This window comes from Borostomias antarcticus (assembly GCF_949987555.1).
Source record: "Borostomias antarcticus genome assembly, chromosome: 5".
Lineage (NCBI taxonomy): Eukaryota > Metazoa > Chordata > Actinopteri > Stomiiformes > Stomiidae > Borostomias > Borostomias antarcticus.
In genome coordinates this window covers 8,205,114-8,232,613 of record NC_140238.1, presented here as the reverse complement: position 1 = coordinate 8,232,613, position 27,500 = coordinate 8,205,114, and the positions used below count along the sequence as shown (strand labels likewise).

Below are 27,500 nucleotides of genomic sequence, written 5' to 3'. Positions count from 1 at the left end.
ACGGGACGATAACCCACGGAAGCCTCTCCCTACAGACGGGGTCTCTGGACAGTGGGGTGGTCATCCAACAGATAGGAGACATCAAGATGCCCCCCGGGTCCAGTGGCGGGGTGCTCTTCAACGGGAACCTGGTGACCAGCAACACCTCCACGGTGTTCCACAATGGCGGCTCCTCGTACCTCCAGGCCCCGAGCAACATCCTCTTCAACGGGCTGAACCTGGGTGTCCAGCCCCTGGCCTTCAACCCCCTGCGGGCCTCTGGAGGGGTGCTGCTGGGGGGTTCTGGCGTGGACATGCAGATGCAGGCTGGCCAGGAGAAGGGGCTGGGGGGCTCCGGCATGGACTCGGGCCTCCAGTACGCCTCCTACCCGGGCTGCGCTAACGGGTCGGAGGTGAAGCTGGAGGGGGTGCACGGCAGCATGGCGGCCCAGAACGGCGGCTCCTCCTCCTCCTCGGTGCTGACGTTCAGCTCGTCCTCCGGGGCCCTGCAGCTGGGGGGCTACAGCCTGGTCCCGGTGGCCGGCGGCGCCGACAACGACGGGAGCTCGCTCCTCAACAGCGCCGTGGGCCTCACGTCCCTGCAGCTGCCCGCCGGCTCGTCCTCCACAGCCCTCTCACAAGGTGGGTGGAGGATTATTGATTATTGATAATTATTGATGAATATTGATAATTATTGATGAGTATTGACACCTTATATTAGTTTATTTGGTATTTTTCAGCCCTCCCTCAAAGTATAGATATTTGAATGACAGATACTGTGAGTGTGAATATTCTGTATGCATAATACAAATGTAAGACCTTGACCTTTCAAGTGTATTACTACAAGCCTATATAATATCACGACAACAGGTCCCTTTTCCCTTCTTAAAAATGTATGAGTAGCCAGGGGATTAGTCATCTTGACTCCAGCACATTCAATATGTCTGAGCTGAGTTTAGATTTGGCATGACTGACTCTGGGTTTGAGCCCAGAGGACTGTTACTATACACCTTGAGGGAAGAGGGCCTCTCGTACGTACGCACACACACACACACACGCACATACACACACACACAGACTTTGTGCGGGGATATTTTGGTGGTCCTCTGAAACGTCCAGAGCAGGTTCTGCAGTCATCATCGCTCATCATCACCACACACCCTCGACCTCCGGGAAAGGGAGAGGAGGAGAACATGTTTCAGACAATCAGAGGGCTGAAATATGGACTAACAAGAAAGCAGTCACTGCACCACTTAGTTTGACATAAGGCAGAGAATCGATGCCAGGACAACAACAAAGTCAAGTGAACTTGGAGGGGGGGGGGGGGGCGTTTTGGTTGGGCTATGGCAGGGTTTTACATCAGGCTCTCCTGGGGCCCACAGCAGGGTCAGCTCTTGAAACTATTAAGTGTGAGAGATACAGCACAGGTTTGCGATGCATTCCAGTGAAACGTAGCGTACAGTAAGAGTGAGAGCAGAGTTTTGGGGGGCTACACTGCATTGAAACAGGAAGCGGGGTCCGCTAGAGATATAAAGCACTACATGGGAGGGAACTCAAAAAGCTATGTGCTGACCTGTCATGCCTGTCACCCCAGGTACCCTCCAAATGAACAATGTAGCGGTTAGCACCTCCAGCGACGACTCCTACCAGCAGCAGCATCAGGACAAGTTGATCATGGCGCCCCTGCACCCCAGCACGGTGCTCTACAGCATGAGCACCGTCGGGCACACCTCCATAAAGAAGGAGCCCATGGAGGGGGGAGGAGGTGGAGTGTACTCCCCCTACCACCACGGGCTCCACCTGGACTCCAGCGGCCAGCTCAGCTACGCCTCAAACCCGGAGGAGGTCCCCTCTAGCCGGGGCCTGCCCCCCCCCTCCGACGCCACCACCGTCAGCTCGTCCGGCTCGGAGCCCGAGGTCTACACCACCCTGACCGTCAGCAGCCCCCTCATGGCCCAGACTGACCCGGCCGGCCACCACCTCCATCCCGCCGAGTACCTCAGGGGCCACAACCCCCACCCGGCCTCCTCCACACACCTGCTGGGCCACGGCATGAACAACAACTACATGACAGTGCCGGACGACAAGGGGGACGGCCGTGCGAGCCAGGGCAGGGTGAATGAGATCGTGCGGGTCATTATTGGCGAGATGGAGCCCGGGGAGGAAAAGGAGCTGGCCAAATTACAGACGGTGCAGATGGACGAGGACATGGCTGACCTTTAACCTGTGTCATGTGACCTTTCGTTAAGCACTCATATCTGCCCAACAGTGATGTGGTGAATCTTTTTACTTTATTTGTGTGTGTGTTTTTTTGTTTTTTTTTACCATTCATTTCTTATACATGTTAAATTATTTGCTGATATTGTGTTCAATTACTTTATAATGCACTCTATTCAGACACAGCCCCTTAAGATTGGCACCATGAATTCATAAAAAAATGTATTATTTTAAAAGGCCCAAGATCTTTCTTTGACATCCGATACAGTATAAAAACTAACTCTTATTTTCATTTCACAGACGTCCCTTGCATGCATTAAAACATTTTAAGTGTGCATTTTTATAGACAACACCTGCTACTTCCTGTTGAGAGGATTTGATCCACAGAAGCAGGTGTTGGAATTGCCCAAGTCATGTGACCAGGATGTTCCTCCAAACTAAATGCGTCATCTGGGTCAAAACAAAAAGGTCATTTGGTAGGGGGCAGGGGGGGAAAAAACACTAGTGAAAATGTTCACTAAAACCACTACAGCTGCACTGAACAACTTTGTACACACAAAGCTGTGTACAGTTAGTTGTTGGTTTATGCAATTTTAATTCTTAGAATCCCTCTGAGGTTCATCATCATCATCATCATCATACCCATATTCATAATTGGTATTGTTTCAAGTAGGCTGAGAGTGAAATGCATGTGCCTTTCTGACACATACTGTAGATGTCAGACTGTGTTGACCTTTGTCTGGATTTGCACTACCGTAATCACAACACATGCAACACAAGATTGTAGATCAAAGAATGTCATAATGACATCACAAACCTCATACATATTATCATATTAATAAACACGTTAATAAATCAATTTCAAATGTTAATTAGTATTGAGGGGAGAGAGGAGATAGCCAGTGTAACCGGCCCATATTCAGTATGGAGTGGTTATAATGCTACATTTCATGGTGAAGCATAATTGGCCATGCTTTATCCCATTAATGTCCCCCATTTTAAAGTGTCTCTCAAAACACAGAGGATATTTTTCTATAGAGTACAATGCAAGCACATATCAACATTTTATCATTGGTCTGGGTGTCTGTATGAGGGACTGGTAATGAAGTACAGTAGGAGCACTGTGAGGAAGGAGAACCGGTGGGTCTCGTGTCCTCTGTATGCCCTGCCCAATTATGTTGTCTTCAGGGGAGGATTTCAGCCGTGTCCCTACATATTAGAATGTCATGGCCACTTGTGCCTTTTACTGTTAATTTTTAGTAATATTGACTGTGACTGGAAAAAATATTTCATACTTGTTGACTGATGATGAGATGGGGTGTGACATCACAGCGTCTTTCATAAAAGCTATTCTTGCTTTTCCTGGTTGTGAGATAAGCCCCCCCCCCCCACACACACACACACACACACACACAATCTCGTTATAGGCACTGAGTGGACCTCGTCAGTCAGATGTCACATGTAATTGGAGCTTTTCACAACAGAGTGCATAACCGATCTACAAGAATAGACTAGCCCATCTCACCCCCATGCACATGTATCTGAGAAACACACACCTGTATATGTGAGGCATCTTCTTTGTCAAGTTTCTTAAATCAAAAACCCACATTCAGTAGAGTGGACACTACAGAGGACATTTCTCCTACATGCTCTGACATCATATACCAAAAATGAGCCATGGGCCTATGGTAAGAGATTGAGATGTTTTGTTTTTTTAATCCTAGTTTGAACTGTATGTTTGTAATCTGAAATGATGTGAATGTATTTTTCTAAATCTCCCATTACTGCATTAAAAGTTTATATTTATAAAAACACAAGACGGTCCTGTTGTATTACTCCTATGTACTACTGTAAATTAACCCATAAATCGATCGAGGTTGAAACGGTATAGGTTATTATTTCCTAATTGAATGTGTTTGAGGTGTGTATAGTGTATAGTGTGTGTCCACCGCGGATCAAGATTCACTAGACAGAAAACATACCTCTGAAAAGGCTCAAATAGCCAAACTCTGAGAGGATGGGGAAATAACAGGCATGCACTAATCCAGCAAACCTAGAACTGCGCCCTGAAAACCTGCAGTGATCGTTTGCACATGCCTGGCAACCTGGAGTTCATTAGCCCTCCTTTTCTCATCCCAGCCCCCGTAATTCAAATAAACAGCAATGAGATTTCCAGCAGTACTGCTCTGAGGGGTGGGGGGTCTGCAGCTCCCCGCTGCCCCGTCCGAAGGCCTTCTCCCCGAGCCAGTGCCGAGTGGGGCCTCCCCTGTCTCCTTCGGCCAACATGTGGAAGAATGAATCTGAAGTGCTGTCACTCACAGACACTGGGTCTCTGTCCAGAAAACGACTTGCTGCTCTCATCGTTTTTGGGGTATTGTTCATGATTTTCCACCCAACTCTGGCTCAGTCAGTGGACTCCCTGGGATAAAACCAGGAAGGCTCGATAAGATAGGAAGATGGACGGCATGGGGACGTTACAGCGTCTGGGACCGGTCTACAGGACTGGTCCTCTGTGTGGATCCTTGTTATTGGAATTATGAGATCTACCGATGACCCAAATAAACAGAGAGTGTTTGTCTCTGTTCATTCAGCGGTACAGGCTTAGGGAGAGAGAGAGCAAGAAAGAGAGAGAGAGGAAGGTAACTGGTGTAAAGTTACCTGTGCACAGGTGACCTCGTCGCCATGGGCATGGGATTAGCTGATTGTTAGGTATCGGGTGACGCCTCCTGTAATATTGAAGAGGGTGAAAACGTCTTTGTTGGAGCTCAGAACAATTGTCCCATTGGCAACAGGAGCCCATGTTCCCCGGGTCTCACGGGGAGGGGGCCACATAAAACTCCAAATTCCACCTCTGTATTGTGCCTGTAGATTAGAGGGGAAAAGAGCAGCTATATCCAGCACTTGCTCAGAAGAATACACTAATAGAGCTCTATTTATGCATATAATGTATATATATAATTTATCCTATATACTGTATATATACATATACCTAGTGTATATATTTAACTCATTTTATCCTATATAAATGAGTTATAAATGAGTCCTATTTTAACCTATTTATCCTATATACTGTATATATATATATATATATACACACACACACACACACACACACACACACACACATACACACATTATATAGGCAGCCCTGTAAGCAAACATATTTTTAAAAATATATTCCTATAAATATTTCTAAAACTATAAATAATTTTGAAATTACACATTTTGCATTTAAGTGAGATTAGTTAAAAGCACAATTTGTTTTTGTTTTCATTTTATTCAATCCGGTCGATACACAGAAGGAACAAGTCGAGTACAGTAGGCTAGATGTAGAATTTTGTCCGCAATTTGAAACGCGCACTGTAAAACATGCGCGGGCGAGCAGTAAAAGGAGGGAACCCCCCAGAACCGAGGCCTTATTAAAAACGCTGACCTCTGATCTTTTGGATGGTTTCAAAGCTGACATTTAATGCGGCGCAGCAGACTGCAAGCCATATGTAACATGACCTGGGGAGCGCGGTACTCCGCTGCTCCACGTCCCACTAATGAGAGGGCAGGGGTCGCAGGGAACTGTGCCGCTCAAACAGACCCACCACCACCAGTCTAGGGGCTACACTTTTCCTCCAGAAGGAAGGAGATAGGGAAGGGTGGTCTTCTTCTATCTACAGTATATCTATCTATATGGTCTCATAAGCTTATAGACTATCAAATCTAATTTGGGAGTGGCAGTAATAGGCTATAGGAGTCGATCTTGTTTTTCATGTAAAGTAGGCCACATGGCGAATTTTGACATACAACTTTAGATTATTGAGTTATCAAGCGTGAGAAAATATCTCCACATGTCTAGTCCATCATGTAGGCTTACATGAGAACGGGAAGGTGCGACCTGGTGAGACTCAACGGTTGGTTCTGGACTATAGTGCAACGTTTAACATGTGTGGGATAATGGTCGAAACGTGCACTGGCGGACTTGCCCCAAATGCGCCATAACGCGTGTGTGTGTGTGTGTGTGTGTGTGTGTGTGTGTGTGTGTGTGTGTGTGTGTGTGTGTGTGTGTGTGTGTGTGTACGTGTGTGTGTGTGTGTGTGTGAGAGAGAGAGAGAGAGAGAGAGAGAGAGAGAGAGAGAGAGAAGAGAGAGAGAGAGACCCTCACACGCACAAGCCCGCACACACACACACACACACACGCGCGCACGCAGACACACACACACACACACACACACACGTTGTTCTACGTTGAAATGGGATACGGTAAGAGAGAGAGGCACCAGCTGGGAGGCTGCATCATGTCTCACACCACACTGGTCAAATGGTATTTCCCAGTGAAAGACTTAGTAACAGCAGCGACGCCGATAAGACTCTCATATGACATATGGACGAATTTTACTTTTTCTGAGAGCCATTTCAGCATGACGGTTGCTTTCCCCATTCCAAATGTCACTTTCAAAATCAATGTTTAGGCTACTATTTTTGAGGAGAGTTTGGCTCTTGTAGTAATGCATTGAACATGATTAGTAAACACTAAGCAGTATGAAAATGCCCAGATGTTCAATGGGCGCGTCTGATAAATGTGCATGAGCTATTAAGCCATAAAATATTTAACATAGACTTTGTTAATAAGCTGGCGCCCCCTCCCTGTAGGCACACAAAGTTGAGGACAACGCCTAGCCTACAGCGTCAACTGAAAATCTTGTGGGTTTTATCAGTTCGTGGATTTGTTTATTTGTATAACTCGAAACATAATTATCCTAATATAACCACACTTATCCCAAAATATCGCTGCCCGAAGCATAGATAGCATAGGGCTACTGTATGCTTTAAAAGTCTGTATTGAGGTGGCCCACTGAGGAAAATAAGCCGTAATGATTTTGATGGGAGGTGACCGCAGTGCTCTTGTACAAGGTCTAATTTTCCAACATGACAGGAAACTCTGTTAAGCTGATAATTGCGGCTCCAATTTCATTTAACTCACTCATGTCAACAGTTGTGTTGTGTTTTGAGCAAGGAGCAACCATTTCAATGTGCTGCACTTGTGTCCGGTGGGTTAAGGGGGGCTTTCTCAGTAAGATTCGTGGTAATTAATTAGTCTGATTTAATTCCTGTCCCAGGGAGTCGCACGAAATGGTTCAAGCATGCAGGTTTAAATTAGAGGCGAGCATTATTCAAAAATATCTAGGCCTACACCAAACCGATGATACGCGCATTAAAAGGCTATAGGTTTTCTTAACATGTATTGGGCCAATGGAGTAGTAGCCTACATATCAGGGCCGCGTTTCCCAGTTACGATGTAGGCCCACCTTAGCGCTCTACGAAGTTTTTTAAAGTAGGCCTATAGGCTACCTTAGCGAAGGAGGCTCTGGGAAACAGTGCGCCATCTAAAGGGGGAGCTTACAACGTAGCTTACGAAGCAGGTAAAGCTATACGATCGCTTTGGGAAACGTGGCCCTCCTTTTAACTGAAAAAACCCAAAACATTTATGATATTAATTGGTTGATTCAGTTTACCAGGTCAAAAATCCAGAAATGCCGCGGGACTGCTAGAGATACATTCCACATTTTTCAGTCCAATTGAACAGTATAGGCATTGTTCCAGTCAACAGCTGAAATAGCACTTCTGATTTAGGCCTAGCAAAAACCATCTGCTATAGCTTGTGTGGACTGCTGGACTTTCACAATTTCTCTTTCTCGTTTTTTATAAAGAAAAAAAAACCTGACCCACAAAAACGAAACATGGACTGTTTTATATGAGATATGGTGACATTTTTATGAAGGGCTTTCTCGGAATGTGTTTGTGTGCCTCGGTTTCTTTCTCTCTCCCTTTTCCCATCCACAATCATGGTGTGCCGTTGCAGAGACGTCGCCAGTCGTCATCGTTGCCCGGGGGCAGAGTGGAGGGGAGTCCACATCTTGAAATAATCTCGACCTGAGACCGGGCACGTCCCCCTGACTTCTCGGGTTAAAGAAGGAGGCGCGGCGCAATGTGGTAGAGATATTAGAGAAACCCGAGCGGTCCTCATCAGACAGCTCATTTGCTGAAGCACTGGGCTTTGCGGAACTGAGCGCAGACGTAGAGGCCCGATGTCCAGTAAAGAAGACCCAACCACTAATAAAATGCATATCTTTTACTCTTGCTATCAGGATTATCAAGACTATATGTTTCCATCCATAAGCCATTGTGCCATTTAAACTACGCATGGCACGTCTGAGACGTGCTCTTGTTGAGATAGTCAAAATGCAATAGGCTACTCGTTCATGTTCTTACTGTATCTGTTCACACCGTATTAATGGTCGTAATGCATAAGGATTCAAACATAGGCCTACCCATGCTGTCATTATATATATATATATATATATATATATATATATATATATATATAGGCCTATATATACCACAAAACAATGAGAAATAGGCCTTTTTATTATAATGCAATAACTTAATTTAATTTAGCTGTATGAGTTGACTTTTTCCCCAAAAAACATAAGGGACTTCTCTCTCGTTCAAGCCTGATATGTTTTTTGTTTTCACAGGTGTGTGACACCAAAAACAATTGTTCAGAACATGCTGCGCTTCATGTAATTCCTATATGATTAAAAGCGTAATAACCCAACACTTCCAAACGTTTTTGTGGAAGATATTGGGAGTATAAAAATAAGGACCTACATCTTGACGTGTTGTATAGAATCGAGTTACAAATCTTGGTAAAGATAAGGAAATATGATATGCCCCTCAAAACAACAAGTCAACGACCAAGAACCCGTGACACACAGAACTCATTTACTAATGGACTGGTTTTACGTTTCACCCGCAACACTGGAGACAGTATGGAACCTACTAAGCCTTGCAAGGTCCCTGAAATATAAATGTAGGCCTGGCCTACATAAATTAGGCCTAGTGAGAAAAAATCTAGCAAATTAAATCTTTCACTAATGGCTATAAAACCGAATGATGCCCTAATAAAGGAAAACGCTCGAGTCTTAAAAATTGCGTAATCAATGAATGAGTCCAGTCCAGGATAGGCTACCTCTAAATGCAACACACACACACACACACACACACACACAAACACACACACATTCAATTGTAAGACACTGCATGCGGATATTAAAGTCAGTTTGTAATATCAGTTCAATCTCGTAGTCAATCTGCGCACTGCCGTTGTTGGTATATTAAAGTGTCATTACGCTCACAACAATCTTAATTATTATAGCCAATACATACACGTGATTTCATCTCACAAATACCTTCAATACATGAATTATCAATAGGCCTACCTAAAAAAGACAGCTCTTACCCCTTTACGAGAGTTTGCATAATATGCCAAAATAGGATGTCTCCATTGTTTACATGCTTGTAGCTGCTCCTTTCTTGAACAGAATGGTTGCAGGTTGATCAAACCAAATTAGCCCTTTTGTCCTTGAAATGCAGTTCAAGTTCACACATTCGAGCTATTCATTTGTTTTCAATCTGAAAAGCCCAATAACTTTTTTGGCAGGCACCCATAGTAGTGGCACGTGTAACTGTCATAGGAAGTTATTAAATTATACCACCTCATAAAATTAACTACTTGATAATTAATAGACTATAAAATAGGAGGGGAATAAACAATCTGCGCCCGATTAAGGAGGTGGCCAGATGAGGCCAGGTAACGGTGCTAATTGATCATGTATGGGATCCAATAAATTTGCCTATAGGCCTATCGACCACAGGGTTATGGCAGAATCGAAGACTGTTCTGAAGCTCCCCAAGAAACACTGGTGGTTCTAGAGAACGTGGTAAAAATGCCTTTAAGAGGTCTGTAATAATTGATTAGCATTTAGGTGTATCTCTCCTCCCTCAGCTAACGCCAGTGGGATGGGGGGTTGGGGCGCTCCGGTTTCAGCCCCTGACGTACTCCCTCTAGGGAGGAAACGGAGCTGCAAACTCAGTTCTGCTCGGCTGCCAGGGTATAGGGCAGAGAGAGAGCCAATCAACGAATCGCGCAGCTCTCTCTTTAAGCCTGACATATCTCCAACAGGAACAAATTGTCCCAACAATCAACATCCGAATCTCCCGTGCGCATCAGGGGTGGAGTGGATATTCCACGGAAGGATAGCAGTGGGTTCTGGAACACAATAACAAACCAGAGTGTAGCCTACAAGAAAACTTGCGGCATCGTTGTGGATAGCAGCTTCGGGTGGAGGAGACACCAGACATCATGTCAATATTACCGTCGTTTGGGTTCACTCAAGAACAAGTCGCCTGCGTGTGTGAGGTGCTGCAACAGGGAGGCAACCTGGAGCGGCTCGGACGCTTCCTCTGGTCTCTACCCGCTTGTGACCACCTCCACAAGAACGAGAGCGTACTCAAGGCAAAGGCAGTGGTCGCATTCCACCGAGGGAACTTCAGGGAGCTCTATAAGATCCTCGAGAGCCACCAGTTTTCGCCCCATAACCACCCCAAGCTGCAGCAGCTCTGGCTGAAAGCGCACTACGTGGAGGCGGAGAAATTGCGTGGCCGACCACTTGGAGCCGTGGGGAAGTACAGGGTCCGTAGGAAATTCCCATTGCCCCGCACGATATGGGACGGCGAGGAGACCAGCTACTGCTTTAAAGAGAAGTCGAGGGGCGTCCTGAGAGAGTGGTATACGCATAACCCTTATCCCTCCCCGAGGGAGAAAAGAGAGCTGGCCGAAGCTACGGGACTGACCACTACGCAAGTCAGCAACTGGTTCAAAAACAGACGGCAGAGAGACAGAGCAGCAGAGGCTAAAGAGAGGTAGGTTTAAACTGTTAGTGTAAAGTGTCATAGACAGACTTTGTGATATACACTGATAGACAGACTGATAGACAGACTGTGTGATATACACTGATAGACAGACTGATAGACAGACTGTGTGATATACACATATAGACAGACTGATAGACAGACTGTGTGATATACACTGATTGCCAAAGGGCGTAGAATTGGACACGATCATATCTTCGCTTAGGCCTATTTTTTGGTTTACACTTTCATCAATATGGGCTCAATCTTCAAATCTGTTTCTAAGTGGCATGCCCTGTGATATGGACTTAATGCCCATGTCAATTTGTAATAATTTCACAAATAAATCTATTGTAAATCATAATTTAAAAAAAAAATCTGGGAAAAATAGCTATATGCTAGTCCAAAAACCTGTAGGCCATTTTGGAGTTGTTCTAAACAATGTAACACATTAGCGATTAACTTATAAATGTTAGCTTACTATTCTTTCTAAAAGTATGCCTACATTTTTATTTACAACTAAATTAAGAAGTTTAAACCTAAAGTGTATGTGGGCTTCTGAGAAATATTAAATGTGAACTAAACTTTGTGTTGCATTTTATGTTTGTTTAGATTTCCATGATGCAAAACAAATCCTGGCTAGCCCAAAATAGCAGAATATTAATTAAATTTGTCAGAATTAATTGATTCTTCTTTTGTAAAATCTCTCTCAATATGAATCCTATCTTCTGTGTTCAGGAAGGGTTCACATCTCAACCAAACATTGCAGTAGACCATACCTAAGATAACCCCTCGCGACCATGAACACTTTCTTAATTTTGCTATTTTAAGTCAACAACAGATCTACTAACATCATTAGGCTACATAGACAATAGCCAGTATTGGTGATGATTAACGAATCCAGCCTTAGGTTTTTCATAATGTAGGCCCTCAATGTTGTTCATTTTTACGCACGTCCTGCCGGCGTTATCAAGATGAATATTTCACTAATCCCCCATGTCTTTCCTCCTCAGAGAGAACAGTGAAAACAACAACGCCGGTAACAACAAACAGAACCAACTGTCTCCCCTCGATGGCGGAAAGTCGCTCATGTCCAGCTCGGAGGATGAATTCTCCCCACCGCAAAGCCCCGATCAGAACTCTGTGCTTTTGCTCCAGGGAAACATGAGTCACCCCGGCGCCTCCTCCTACCCCATGGCCGGCCTCGGTGGAGCACAGTCGGTGCATGGAATGCACGGACACCCGCACCAGCTCCAAGACTCGTTGTTGGGACCTCTAACATCTAGTCTTGTGGATCTAGGGTCCTAGAGGCTCTCTTTTAAAAGACTGATAACTATATCAGATTGAGTACATATATGAAATTACACTATGGTACCTTATAACTATAGACTGAATTGTCTGTCGTTAAATTCGGTTAGAGCTATAACGCAATTCTTTTATGCGCTTATCCTATAGCCACTTAGGGAGCCTAGTCCTCCTGCCCGTGAAAATACAAGGCCCCGTCCTAGAACTCTTAACTCGACGAAACACTTAACTGGACTGCCCATTTGCTTAATTTATGATATTTTGTTAAGATTCAATTTATAGCAACTTCCTGCTCTGGAAACTAAGAAGCGAAGTTTTCCTTAGAGTCATAATTATTAGTTTCCAATAAAACAAAAACCGTCATATTTGTCTCATGTGTATTATTTGTAGGCCTTTGTCCTTAGAAAAAATGACACTAGAAATCAAAATTAACTCCGAAATATTGACCTTGATTTAGCTCTGGCCCTACACTTCAATTTTGCTCATTATGATTTTATCATAATCTGAATTTTATTCCAAGCAGGCTAAATGCAAGAGATTATCATAAAGTGGGCATCTATTCCCCTGCTTAGCCCATGGCCTACAGTATAGCCTTTAGGCTACTTAGCCTAAATGTAACGAAAGAAGTTGAACTACAGATTTCATATAATCAGCAATTTCTCCAAGGTCACATTGATGTAAAAGGATCACTTGTGAGCACTGTGAAAATATATGCCTTTTATTTAAACAAAACAAAAAAAGGATGTTACATGCTGTAGCTTATCACACACAAAAATGTGTCAATAACTAGTCTAAAAGTACGGAGCAGTATAGACCTATGCTGTGTAGAATTCTAATGGGACTGAAGAGGCTATATGCTAACAGAACCGCTTTGTGACTGATATCTAAAATGCCATGTTTTGCTCAAGGCAAAGCCACGGCTCGCTCGTGCCCAGAAGGCTGCGGATCATTAGGGTTGTGTCGCGTGTTTACCTTGCTCTCTCCACTGTTTGTTCTGTACGTTCTGGGCCATGGAAAAGCTACACCATCTGCAGAAGGCGCTCACGTCCGAACCTCATATCTTCGGCATAATGCGAAAATTGATGAGGAATTGATTTTGTTTATCTCCTTAGCAAAATAGAAATCCTAAAGCCAATACGTGTCAGGCAAAATATATTCAGTTTTCATTTTCACAAAAAAAAGAATAATAATAAAAAATAGGCCTAAGAGCCTGCATATGTCACCTTAGTGTCCCCAGCAGGCTGTAGACTCATCCTAAAAAGAACAAAACGTAGGCTATACTTCAACTTAACTAATGTGAAAAACAACGGTATAGATGACAATAACACGCTAATAATAACAACTACAACAGCTAGGCTATACTAATAATAACAATGACAATAATAACAATAGGCCTACTAATAAAAGGAAACAATATGCCTACAACGAAAACTAGCCTACAACTAATACTACTATTACTCGAATAACAATAGGCCTAACAATAGGCTAGTAATATTAACAATATTATTATAATTTAATAAGGGGCAATTTAAAACAAAACAACAAATACTGAACGAAATCTGTTTTCTTACATACATTTAAAAAAAATAAAAATAAAAATAATGAAAAAATAAAAATATATAAATAAATAAATAAAATAAAGAACACCTCCTATGTCCCCCACCCCCTACTCCTTCGGCTCATGTCAGGGTAAATTGTTTTGAACAGAGAGCACCGAGGATTTCCTGAGCATAATCTGAACCAGTTGCTGCTAGCATTATGGCCTGATTGCGAAGATTGCAGGGCTATGCCCGGCTATACCGGAGGAACCTTGGGGCAGTCTGCATCCCGGAGGCCTTTCTCGAACTATCATGACTACCAAATAGGGTATAGCCTATACTACGGCATGTTCTGCCAGGTACGACTATGTGGGCCGTATACGTATACGTCTGTTTAGCTCTGACCGTTACTCTTCAAATAGTTTCCCAGTAGGCCCAACAATACCATGGCCATGTAAATCAACTTGAGTATCGTGCCTCGGGATTCCCCGTACATAAATGTTAACCGTTAAATCTAATAAGGAGAGGGGAGGAATGTGGACTGCACTTTAACTCCAAATAAAGCACACGTTTGGCTATTTTACATCAACCGCATCTCTTTCCTTCAGGAGACACAAAAACAAGACATGATGTCAGAGTTGATGCTAAAAATGGCTTGCCAGTCATACTCTGATCTCTGTATTCTGCCCATAAACAACTGGTTGCAAACCTTTAATTTTAGTCTGAATGAAAGGGACACAAAAAAGACTCATAAACCTAGCTGAGAGAGAATACAATGTTACACATTAGCAAACAGGTTAATGAAGTCACATACCTGTTAATCTGAGGAAACATGACACACCAGAGATTAAACAGGCTGTATGTGTTATGTGTAATTCAGCTTTACAGGAGTGACTATTCAATTCACAGTGGAAGGCTTTTAATCGTGCCTTTAATGGCTGCCACGCTTCCGTTCGGTCTGGTCAGTTAATATACATTATTTTCCTATAGGATGATGGGCAGGGCGGGAGTAGAGACCTCAGCCTACGGGTTCCTTCCCATCGGCACCAGATCCATTGTGAGCTATGGGCACCAGATCCATTGTGAGCTATGGGCGCCAGTAAAAACAACTGCTTACAGCCAAACAGATTCATCATGAGGGCATTTCGTATTCTATGAACACGACTAACTCTGACTCTAAATCAATGTCCGTAACCCCCCCCCCCCCCAGTGTAAATAAACATAGGTCGTAAATTTAAAATACATCATCTCTCTGAAATTGTGAGGATTTTTTTAGGTAGCCACTTAGATGCAGTATAATCAATCTACACAGAGGACAAAAGCCAAAGGTAAAGAACTTTCTCTTGGACGGGGTCTGGTGCCTACAGGCCTACAGGTAGCCTCCACACGGGAGTCTGTGTATGAGACAATCCCAGGTATCCATAACCAGGGGCTGTAGGGGGGGTGTGAGCTCAGGGAGGCGTGGAGGAGCAGGGGGGTGATGAGGGACAAAAGGATCTTTTCAGGTCTGCCGCAGGGAGGGGGGCGGGGGGGGCTGGCGGTGTAGGGGGGAGATTTCCTTACCAATGATGCATGGATCTGACAACCCTCCAGCCCAGCCAACCCCACAGGCAGACTTATAGTATGTGTGTGTGGGTGTGTGTGTGTTCGTGTGAGTTTGTGTGTGTGAGTTTGTGTGTGTGTGTGTTTGTGTGTGTGTGTGTGTGAGAGAGAGAGAGAGAGAGAGAGAGGGAGAGAGAGGGAGAGGGAGAGGGAGAGGGAGAGAGTGTTTGTGCTGTACCTATACTCTTTTCAAGCTTAAAGCTAAAATCATTATTAATCATACCAGCAGAGAGCAAGATCACAAACGTAACCAATGTTAGTTTGTTTGAACACAAAGCTAAATCCATATTCTTGTGCTGTGTTGCACGTCTGACATCTGCTCCCTGTGCCTGTGTGTGTGGTGTTGGTAAACGTTGGGTGCGTGTTTGTTAAATGTAAACAAAGACACGGGTAGGCTCTCTTCTGACAAGTGCATCAGTAGGAAGCCCCTCTAGTACAACAGGAAGCTCCTAGTGGCACAGCTGAAAGAAATATTTATCTCTATCTCCGACTCCGCTGAGTGATGCCTGACCCAGAGTTCAAAGACGGGGAGGAGCACAGGCTCCAGATGATCCCTGACTATCAGGGTGTAAGATACCATGTTGTGTGTCAAATGAAGGGCGTCATATCCATCGCTTGATGGATGGTTGTTTTTTTTCTTATAATATCTGTACAAATAGAAAAAGCCAAGGACAAGATGCAACTTGATTCTGATGCCTTTGAAATAGGGGTTTGTAAAAAGAAAAATGCCTGGAAGGGTAAGGCTCAAGTAACCAACCTTCCCAGAGACAAAGCGCTTCTCTGGTTTCATAGAATCAGATATCGGTATTTTGGGAGCTTAGTAGGGAAAGCGATATCTAGAAGAAAAAAAATTCTATGCAGTGAATTTTGAAAACAGGAAAGTGACTTAATGACATTCAAGACTATTGAGGGAGCTGCGTTATTTTACTAAATGTGATCTATTGTTGTCCCGCATGCCATTTATGACCAACTTTTATTCTATAAAGAGTGCCATACAGAACCATTTGTACCCTCTAAATACATGTTCCAGATAGAACCCTTCTCAGGAAAGAACATATGGAACTTTACAGACCTGAAAAGGGTTCCACATGGAACCTTTTCTAGAGGGTTCTTCTAATGTTACACATTGTTTTGTATAATATGGAATTGTGTACAGTCACATTTGTGCAGTGTCTTATATTAACTCCAAGGTGAGGATGTAGGGGTATGGGGTATAGGGGTATAGCGTGGTAGATTCACTTCAGTGATCCTAGCTACAGTACTAAACTCAATAGCTAACCATAAAAATAATTTGTAATAATTCCAATACTGACCACCTTCATGAACCCACCCCCGTGTGGGCCGATGGAGTTAACGTCAGGGGCCTCAGGGGCTTCGGGGCACAGACAGACACAACAAGAGGAAGTGGTATGGGATATGGGATAATGAAATCTACCTCACAGTCCCAAAGGACATCACCTCACCCACCCGACCCCGAGGGTTCACAAACAGCTCGAGTGACACCCCATCCCTAAACCACACCCTCCCTCCACCCAGAGACCCCACTTCTAAATGCACTTTGTATTTGTTTGGCGACATGAGAGTGACAGCTCCCAGAACTGGAGCTGCCATCCTGCCCCCCCACCCCCACCCCCCTCGCCCCTCATCCCCATGCTCCAGCACAGGATGAAATACCCTTGTTGGTTCTTCCAAAAAAAAAAAAAAATCAGGAAATGAAAGTTGTAACATGATCCTCTGTGTGCCAAAGTCTCCCTGCTCAGGGACAAAAGGCCCAGGGAAAGCTACTCAGGCTATTTTAGCCTGCAGATGATAGAGGAAAGAAAAAGAGAGAGACCAAGGTTTAGGAGAGACACAGAGATTAACAGAAATAGAGACAGACAGATAGATGGACAGAAAAGGAGTGCGAAAGAACAGGCGAGGCATAAAGACTGTGCGCCCTGAGGGGAAAAAAGAGGGGAGTGTAGAAAGAGTCCAAGTGGATCGAGAAAAGAAAGAGTCGAAAAAAGCGAGGAGGTTGAAAATAATAGTGAGTGAAGACAGGGAACAGACACAGTGACGAGGTTCAGACCTACTATGAACTCTGTAGAGAAAGCAAACTACAGCTCTTTGAGCCCAGGACCCCTATCCCGCAGATATGCATATAAGTAAAGGAAAATAAACATAAACTTCCCATTTTCCAGCAAGCCTCTCTTGGGGGAATGCCTTGGCGACTCGTCATCCTGACAGACATCTCGGTGGCTATGCTCCAGGGCAGCTAGTCCAGGAGAGAAAAGCCGAGAAAAGAGCGAGAGAGAGAGAGAGAGAGAGAGAGAGAGAGAAGGAAAGAGAGCTAAACATCATGTGTGTGTGTCAACTTAGATGAGCAGAGATAAGTGCATTCTCCAATCCCCTTTTTCTCTTCTCCTATGTGCCTACCCCCAACAAACCCTCTGCTCTGATTCACACAGCTCACAGATGGAATATACACCATGTCACCAGCAGCAGAAGATGGCAACCCTGCGGCCATCCTAAACCCAGACAAGATAATCGATCATACAGCCTAGGGTGTTCACAGTGATGTTCACAGAAATGCATAGATGGTCAGACAGGCTTCACCTCATGTGATCAGTATATTCTGATTGCAGTCTACTGACTGTGGGAAGGGGTTTTGAAGTGCTGGTCGTCCTGTCCTGCTGGGCTGAGCATTCACCGCATGGTGACAGTGGCCCTAGCCAATTACCAAGGCTCTCCCTGGGTTACCACAACCACCAAGTGCAACCGGGGGTGGAATGCCCGCTAAGCTCCGTTATTAGGGACAGCACTGCCACTGGACAGGCTACAGCCTCCTCACACACACACACACACACACACACACACACACACACACACACACACACGCACATACACACACACACACACACACATATACACACACCACACCAGACTAGACATAGAGCCTCTAGGAGAGTGAGTGACTGTCACCTTTATGGGGCACTGGTTTGTGCCTGTGTGGGGGATCAAAGCAGATATGTACTGTTACACTGAGAATATTCCGGCAAAAGACAACCGGACCCACATTGACTTAGGACCAGTACCTGGCTGTGTGTGTGTGTGTGTGTGTGTGTGTGTGTCAGTCAGTGGATAATAGTACTAATGATAGGTCAGTGAATAAAACATACCCATTGTGATTATAATGTCACTTGTTGATATCAGAGTGTTGTGGTTGTTAAAATGTAGGTTACACACAGCTAATATAGGATAACCCTTGAGGGCTTCAAATTTGTGTCAAATTACGCACATTAGAATCACCTTTCGTGTAGTTTTTTTATTACATTAGAAAATATAAATGGTGCTTGGAGAGCACAGACCTCCGCCCATTAATGCATTTCGTGGCGCTGTGCACACGCATGTATGTGCAAGCAGGACATGTTTGGTATCGCTGCATTCGTTAGGTTGAGAGCTTTATGCCAGTCCAAACCCCGTGTCTCTGTAACCTTCCCATGTCGAGATATGGGTCAAGATAATTCCCCCCCATTGACAATGAATGGGTTGGAATTCTTCGCCAAAAAATGAACTGAACCACCCCCCTGCCCGCGGGGGGTGTTTCGGTTCACTCTGGGCTCTCCCATGCACCCTCCAGTCCAAACCCCATGTCTCTAGCGGCCCCACAAGGGGAGCTGCCTTCTTTCAAAGCTTGGTTTTAAGTTGTGGATCTGCCTTGTGATTCCGCTCTGCTCCAAAATGTAATGGGTTCTATTGGCCCATGCTACACCCCTCCACGGAGTTGAATGAAAATCGGTCTGGTAGTTTTTGTGTAATCCTGCTACCAAACAAATAAACAAATTAATAGACAAACACATGCCAGGGAAAACATTACTTGCGCTGTCGCTGGTAATATAAATGCTTCATTTCATACTTAAATTAAATGTACTGGTTTGTAGGGCTGACCAAACTTTCGATGAGGAAGCAGATTGGCGAGACGTGTTGTGTCTCTCTCACTTGTCGAATCGGACACCTTCTGTATGTCCAGAGTGTGCTCATCATGTTTTCTGGTTCACTTGTACATTGACATTTTCTTGAACCCTGATCAAGTCATTCCTCGTGTAGCAGTAGTACTCTGGTCTGCTTTGTGTTCTTTCAGCCATGTTAAGGGCTTACCGAGGGCGGGATTTGAACCCATGCTCTTATGCTTGTGAGGCGGACGTGCTGACAGTTGCGCAAACAAGGATGCCCCTCTTGGAAGGATTGTCAGTGCTCCTTTGAGGAATGAGTTTACCGACTACTCACTACCACTACTTCGGACTCACTTCACGAGGGTTTATGAGGACTCACGATTCACCCGGTTACACTCAGGTGAGGTCATTATAAAAGTCAGCCATCTCCTGTTGAATGAAATATAATACATATGAAACAACAGCACCAGTGACACAGGTGATCTTAGAGAACGTTTAGGCCTACATTATCTGCTATATTCCGTGACTGAGTGTGGTAAACTACATGTAAACAATAGCTAGATACTGTTTTTAACCAAGGCTACTGGCTTAAACTGAGCAACCCAGTCCACAGGCAGTTCATAAATGTGTGGTAGAGAGAGCAGCTGTGTGTGATACCTGTCACCAGGGCCCAGAGCTGACATGTTGAGCAGGGATGTTGTGCTGATGAAACAGTTCGCACATTCTGTAGCTCAAGAAGCACCGCCTCAAGGGTGAGATAGAGTCCCTGTCCCCCTGCACCCCCCCCTCTCTCTCTTTCTCTCTCACACACACACACACTCTCTCTCTCCCTTAAGGTTTGGCAGGTTTATAACTATGACCCAAGAGCAGTCTGAGAAAAGCTCAAGGTGCTGAACTTAAACTTGGTGGCAGCTGCAGAAACTAGAGACCAAGGAGTTTAAATATAGACTCTTAAAATCCCAACTGGCACACTTGCACTGCCAACACACTTCCTTAGTATACATTCACACTAATAACCAAATATTCACTTGCTGTTCATTCACATATGCCACAAATATATGCCTACTACAGATAATCAGACATATTAGTTCATGCAAACAGATGAATGGACAAAAGCCTGTTTGTGGTTGAAAGCGCTTTAAGAATTCTTACTCTCATCAGATGTACTAAATCTTGTCAAATTAAATCCTTAAATGTTTATTATACAAGAACATAGTATAATTATTGCCACTCAACTCTATTTTAATTTATTTCAACTGTGAAATAGGATTATTGTATTTTCCACACATTTGTAGGCTTTCTCACCAGTCGCTGAACAAGATCCATCTCAGATTTGCACATGAGGATTGGGGTCTGCACAGCTTGAAGCTCTCTCCAGTTTGAGGGTTGGCGTCCATGTCAAGAGCAGTAACAGTAGCCTATGTTCAGTATGCACCACTGGCGCCATCTTGTGATAGATAAGCAGTACTGCAAGAGTACATTTTGCAAGAGGGAGAGCTGACGAAAAACATTATTCATAATAACTGAGGGAAAAAATCATAGCGGAACTCATGACACCTTCGCTCATTCTTACAGTATAGTATTTTAAGATAAGACGTGTGGAGGTGTGTATTCCTGTTGTGCTCTGGTCCAACACTGAAGCTCAATTATAGACCCTAGGCTATAGACTTCATTCTTAAACCCATCGTCCAGTCATACAGCCAGATTGTCTTTGTTGACTTCATATAACTATAGCCTAGCACCAATAAAGGGATGATCAAACAGTGAATATTGTGACTAGGGTTGCAAAATTCCGGGAATATTAACAAACCCTAAAACTCCGGGAATTAATGGGAATTAACGGGAATTATGTTTACCAGTTTATTCCCACTAATTCCCATAATTTCCCATGGGAGGTTTGTGAATATTTTCATTATTTGTGACCAATAAATCAATTGTATTAGCATGTAGGCTTCGATGGTGCTGAAAGACATCTCAAAAGTCGATTCTAGTTAAAACTGAAACAGATAGAGGTTCCTTTTCGATTGAAATGTGCAGTTTACAAGTTGGTTCTTGGTCAACCATAACAACAACCCAAGAAAACGAAATTCAATATCATGCTTCAATTCTCACCAAGCAAAACATAGGATGCGTTTTATACGTATAGCCTACACCCTTTTGTTTGTCATTAAATTGAAATCAGCTTGACGGTACTTTAGTTAAATGAGTCTGTCTGGCATTGTCACATTGCTGTTCTTAGACGAGTACACGTTCATGTTGATTATCTTTCTCTGGTCACTGTCTCCATCTAGTGAACAATTATAGTATTCTGGTTCAGTATAGGCTACTAAACCACCAGCCTCTATAATTTTCTAAATCAAAGGATGGAAGCAGTTTAAGATTGGCTTCAAATTTTCTTAGAAGCAAGAAAATGATTCATGCTATATCAGTGGTGGTTTTAATAGAGTTGCCAATATGACTATAGACTAGATGAGGAGAAGCTCTTCCAATCAAAATATGTTTATTACAAAATGGATGAGGGAACGTGCTTTAAAATTGAGCCTGGAAACAGAAAAGCTCTTCCAGACATGTCCGGTGAGTCAATACCCATTACATTCATGTTTGTTTGTTCATACGTTCTATTAATACATCCATGGTTCATACACAATATACCCTCACAGTTATTGTAGTGGGACGGTATCCACACGTTACTCACCTTTTCCTACCACTTCATTCCTGGATAATACGAAAACACAACGTGACTTCAAATCAGACAGCAGAGAAAACAATGTTTCAATCTTGGTAGTAAACAATTAGTAAACAATTTTCTGTCAACAAAATTCCAACAGCAACTGTCGAGATAACAGTTACCAAGCATTTTTTCTTACAACCTCAGATCCAGTGCCTGGATACGGTTCCAGGTACCTGCTGTGCGGACTGAGGTTGGGAAAAGGAGCCTTTTTATTCTGGTCCTTGGTCTTGGAATGACCTTCAGTCAAGCCTAAAACTGATGGCACTTATTCCATTATCCAGCTTTAAACTGAAATGATCAGAAGTCATTACAACCAGCTGCTCATGTAGTAATACACCTTAATTTATTATTGTTCCTACGTGCACAATGTAGTGATTGCTCTACGCCTTTTGTATTTTAGCTGTTCTCTGTATTTCATATGTCCTTGTTGCGTCTTCCAATGTGAAACTTTGCTGCCTTCTTGGCCAGTATTGTAAATATATTTTATCTCAATGCTTTTATCTGGTTAAATATATATATATATATATATATAGGCCTATATATATATATATATATAGGCCTATATATATATATATATGTATTATTTTTTTTAATACCAAAATTGTACTTTGCTCTAGACAAACTCACGTCAATCATCGAGTGCTTTGTGTGTTCTCTGCCATGTCAATAGAACCCCTACAATTCACCACTCATTAGTGCGACGCCTCCTTTTGTGGCTTGCATGTGGTCTTCTGATCATTTCCCTTTCATAGTCTTCATTATTCAACAGAAATTTCAGCAGCGCCTGTCCAATATCCACTTATAGCTAACAATTGTTTGAGTCAGGAAAATTGACGGTGGATCCAAGTTCACATTAGTCCCTTTGTGTTCATAGAACAGTTGCTGATATGTACATTGATTAACTTACTTCATTTGCGCCAGTCAAATAATTGCCGTATATTATCTGCATTGTATCTTCGTAACATAATGAGAGGCTGCGAGCGAGGCAGGCAGGCCGGCCAAAGGGTATTGATCTGTCTTGAGCAATGTAAAATGCACAGTCTCTGGCGTGAAGAGAAATTGAGTTCTTGGGTGGTAAGTTGAGTTCTTCACTTATCTCCTGTTTCCTGCGTGAGGCAGCTTGATGTACAAGTACACCACACGATAGTATGACGCAGGGACTCACCCCCAATCCAACCCTTGATGCTGAGTGGCAGGCAGGGAGGCATCGGGTACCTTTTTATTTTTTTTTATTTTTTTAAATAGTCTTTGGTATGATTCGGCCGAGATTGAACTCATGACCTCCCAGTCTCAGTGCGGACACTCTAACCACAAGACCACTGAGCTGGCTCTCTGGAACTCCAACTAGAAAGTAGCCACTAGAAAGTAGCCTAGTAAGAGTGGTGGTAGTAGTAGTAGTAGTAGTAGTAGTAGTAGTAGTAGTAGTAGTAGTAGTAGTAGTAGTAGTAGTAGTAGTAGTAGTGGTAGTGGTAGTGGTAGTGGTAGTGGTGTTAGTAGTAGTAGTAGTAGTAGTAGAAGAAGTAGTAGTAGTAGTAGTGGTGTTAGTAGTACTAGTAGTAGTAGTAGTAGTAGTAGTAGTGGTGGTAGTAGTGGTCAAGGTCCTCTAAGCAGAAGAAGCAGAAGACGCTCACAACGCTCAGCATACCTGAGACTCCTACTAGCCCCAAGTCAGGTTTGTGAGGCCTAAAGATGGAAGCCCTACAAGGAGAAGAAATGACCACTCACTACACAACTGTGACAGCAGGGACTGGCCTCAACAGCTCACAGACTCACACCGGTCTCACTGGCGTCCTGTCCACACTGTTTCCCTAAGGGTGGGACTCCTAGAAGGGACTATCGTCTGTAGAGGGACCAAGGAGGAATTTGGACTGCTCCCAGAAGACAATTCGAGTCAAGAGTGGACCACTCAGGTCCCAGGAGAAAATTTGATTCAAGAGAGGATCACCTATACAAAGTGATTCAAGAGCAGACCACTCAGGGTTCCTGCCACCACCACCCAAGACCCCGAGAATAGAGGAGCGTGAGTCTAGTAGGACACTGAGTAAGTGGCAGCATTACCAGTCATCTGTGGCGTCTTGGATTTCCTCTGATGAAGATTGGTGAGAGGGCATCAACAGTGTGCAGTCAGCAGCTTGCATTTAATCATTAATAATAAAGCCCATGAACTCTATGTGATATAGTAATGGTGATTGTAAGAATGAATTATTAAATCAAAATGTTTAAATCTCACACTTAATCAGTCATAATTAAACCTATTAATTGTGTGATTTAACACTGATTGTAAGAATAAATGAATTATTAAAATGTTTAGTTTAGGAGGGATTAGCCCATGTATGCTTGCTGTAACTTTAATTAGAGTTAGGGCCTGTGTCTGTACATATGTGGAAACAATGGAAATGTTGAGTCATGAGTGTCAGTGTCAGTAACCACAGATGGAGGACCGCTGGTTCTGGTGAAGATTTACTGGTAATGTCCACATTGTGCACGAAGGGGGAGGGGAAAGTTGGGAAATTGAGCACTAAGCAACCATTGTACTGTTGTAAGGTATGTTGAGACATGTTAGAAGTTGATGATTTTGAAACCACATTTAGTCATACTGTGTTTGATTGGTTTATGTTTCAAACGATGTCAGGAAACTGGGAGGAGAGAGGTGGGCTTAGAGCAGGGTATAAAACTCTGATACATGGAAGAATCTTGGGTCTCTAACGTACTGGCCACCTTATCAACAATTGGAGTGAGTCCCCCAACACCTGCCTTAGAAGGACGATGGCCAACTTGGAAGGATAGGATGAAGCTTGACAACAACAGATGAAGCTTGACTGAACAACTGATTTCAGAGTTTCAGAGCCTCCTCTCCACCGAGAGATCTGGGTAGCAGGCTGTGAGCCTCCTCTGCTACATGGGACTTGTGATGAATACTTACCACCAGCAACGATCAGAGTGGGAGCGAGTCTCATCTGCAACAAATTCTGGAGTGGGAACTTGTTCAAACATCAAGCACAGAGGATCAAGACAAGTCAAATCTGATAATCATACAAGCACACATCTGAGGTTTCTGTGGTTCGAGTGAGAATTCTTCCTCGGTAAATAATCCACACAGAATCAGGCATATCACCTCTCCAACAAGAGGTTTCCCCTTTTCGTCACAACCAAGAAAAAGGGGAAGTCACGTCCACATAGAAACAGGGCGGGCGTTGGCTCACCAGTCAAAGCTTGTAATTTTCACCCAAATCCTCTCCAAGGTTCATTTGGTTCTGTGGTAAAGGTGTTGTAAGAGAGTTTTGAACAAGACAAGCCATCTTTTAGATCCTCTCTCTAGCCAGTTATAATTTTTTTGTGTTGATTTGATATAATTATGCCCCATATATTGCATGAATCTGCCTAGCAATATTCTTCTATCCTAAACTATTATTCTAAATAAAACACTTATTGAGCATTATAAAACATATAAATTATCTCCTGTCATTCACTTTTCACTGGGTGGATTAGCCACTTGGTGGAAAATGCAGTAAGTACTTCAGGTCATGTAAAAAGTTAGGTGAAGCATGTTTACTATTCTTATTGGTTGCTGCTGTTAGTTAATGAACACACCATTATGACTAAAGTATACTAGTCGTTAAAACCATTCCGAGAAACCACTTTTTTATTAAACCTTTATTTTACCAGGGAAGTCCTATTGAGACAGATGTCTCTTTTACAAAGGAGCCCTGGCCAAGACAGCCCAAACAACAAACATTAAAAGCACATAAAAACACAGCAAAGCATTAGCGCACACCATCAAAACACCAACAGGGCACATGTACACATCCACAAGACATAATAGCACACAATACGACATAGCATGATCAACGGCAGCAAAAACAGACAATCACACGCCCACATGGAGCAGCACACAACATCAAAACACCATCAGGGCACATGCACACGTCCACAAGACACAATAGCACACAATATGACATAGCATGATCAACAAGCAGCATAAGACAAATCACACGCTCACATGGAGCAGCACACAGCAAGGCATTCAAGGAGCACACAGACACATTCACAGAAAAAACATAGAAGAATAAGTTTCCAGCAGAGCGCCAAGGGAGCCATTGCAGGCTCCACCCAGACCTACCTCCAGATCCTTCAGTGCACCTTTAAAGGCCCTAATGGAGATCAGTTGAGCAAGCTGCAATTTAGATTGCAGACTGTTCCAGGCTACAGGGGCAGGGAACATGAATGTGCGTTTTCCAAGCTTGGTGCGAACCTTAGGGGTGCAGAGCTGAATGGTGTTGTTTGAGCGCAGGGCATATGTACTGGTTCTGAGTGTGATGTAGCCTAGTTACAGAGGTAAGGGGGGAGTAACCCAAGGATGGCCTTGTAAATAAAAATAAGCCAGTGGGTCAGCCGGCGCGAGGCTAGAGATGGCCACTGAACTCTAGCATAAAGGACCCAATGATGGGTCAGGGCTCTGTAGCCTGTGATGAACCTCAGAGCACTGTGATACACAGTGTCCAACCGATGGAGACATTGGGTAGAGGCATGCATGTACACTAGATCGCCGTAGTCTAACAGAGGAGGAAATCCTCAACTAGTATTTTTCTGGCAGCATAACTAAAGCAAGATCTGTTCCTAAAGTAAAAGCCTAGCTTGAGCCTTAATTTCTTTACTAGGCTTTCAATATGAGATTTAAAAGTTAGATGATCGTCTATTAAAATACCTAGATATTTGTACTCATAAACCAGTTCAATGGAACTGCCCTGCCTGGTCATAATAGCCAGGGGAGAGACTACATTCCTAGTATTAGAGAACAACATCAACTTGGTCTTAGAGGCATTCAACACAAGTTTGAGATCAGACAGCCGAGACTGAACAGTGTCGAAGGCAGATTGAAGATACTCGACAGACTGAGCAAGGGTGGCACCACAGCAATAAATGATAGTATCATCAGCATAGAAATGAAACTGTGCATCAGCAACATTTTTAGCCAAGTCATTTACATAAATGGAAAATAAAAGAGGTCCCAAAAATTAGCCTTGTGGGACACCTGAGGTAACACCTAGTATGCTAGAGGAGGTGCCTTCAAACTTCACAGACTGAGTCCTATCCAAGAGGTAATTTTCAAACCATCCGGCAGCCTGCTCAGATAAGCCAATGTTGATTAACCGTTTCTTTATAACGTGGTGGTCGACAGTATCAAAAGCCTTAGAAAGGTCAATGAAAAGAGCCGCACAGGACTTCTTGAGGTCCAGTGACTCAATTATATCATTTACAACCTTTAATGAGGCGGTGATGGTACTGTGTTGCTTCCTGAAGCCAGATTGGTACTGACAGAATGTTATTTGCACTCAGGAACTCCTTCAGTTGGTCACTTACCAGTCGTTCGAGGACCTTCGATAAAACGGATAAATTGAAGATGGGCCTATAGTTGTTTAATGATGTGGGATCACCCCCTTTTAACAGAGGGAG

The 27,500-nt window shown here is 43.6% G+C and overlaps 2 protein-coding genes across 2 annotated transcripts in view; both read left to right on the top strand.

The window, feature by feature from the left end:
* The window catches only part of six4a (SIX homeobox 4a), a gene marked incomplete at both ends in the record, with an annotated part of 4,758 nt that extends 2,556 nt beyond the window's left edge, over positions 1–2,202 (top strand). Inside the window, 2 exons of the mRNA XM_084437555.1 lie at positions 1–621; positions 1,574–2,202. The exon at positions 1–621 is cut by the window's left edge and continues 86 nt beyond it. Of these exons, the coding sequence (XP_084293681.1) occupies positions 1–621; positions 1,574–2,202 (1,250 nt within the window). The remainder of the gene's footprint in view (positions 622–1,573) is intronic.
* An 8,188-nt stretch (positions 2,203–10,390) lies between these two features.
* six1a (SIX homeobox 1a) lies at positions 10,391–12,246 on the top strand (the record flags this gene model as incomplete). The annotated part of the gene is made up of 2 exons (XM_084437964.1): positions 10,391–10,950; positions 11,952–12,246. The coding sequence occupies 2 exons, from the start codon at positions 10,391–10,393 to the stop codon at positions 12,244–12,246; spliced, it is 855 nt and encodes a 284-aa protein (XP_084294090.1).
* Positions 12,247–27,500: the final 15,254 nt, after the last annotated feature.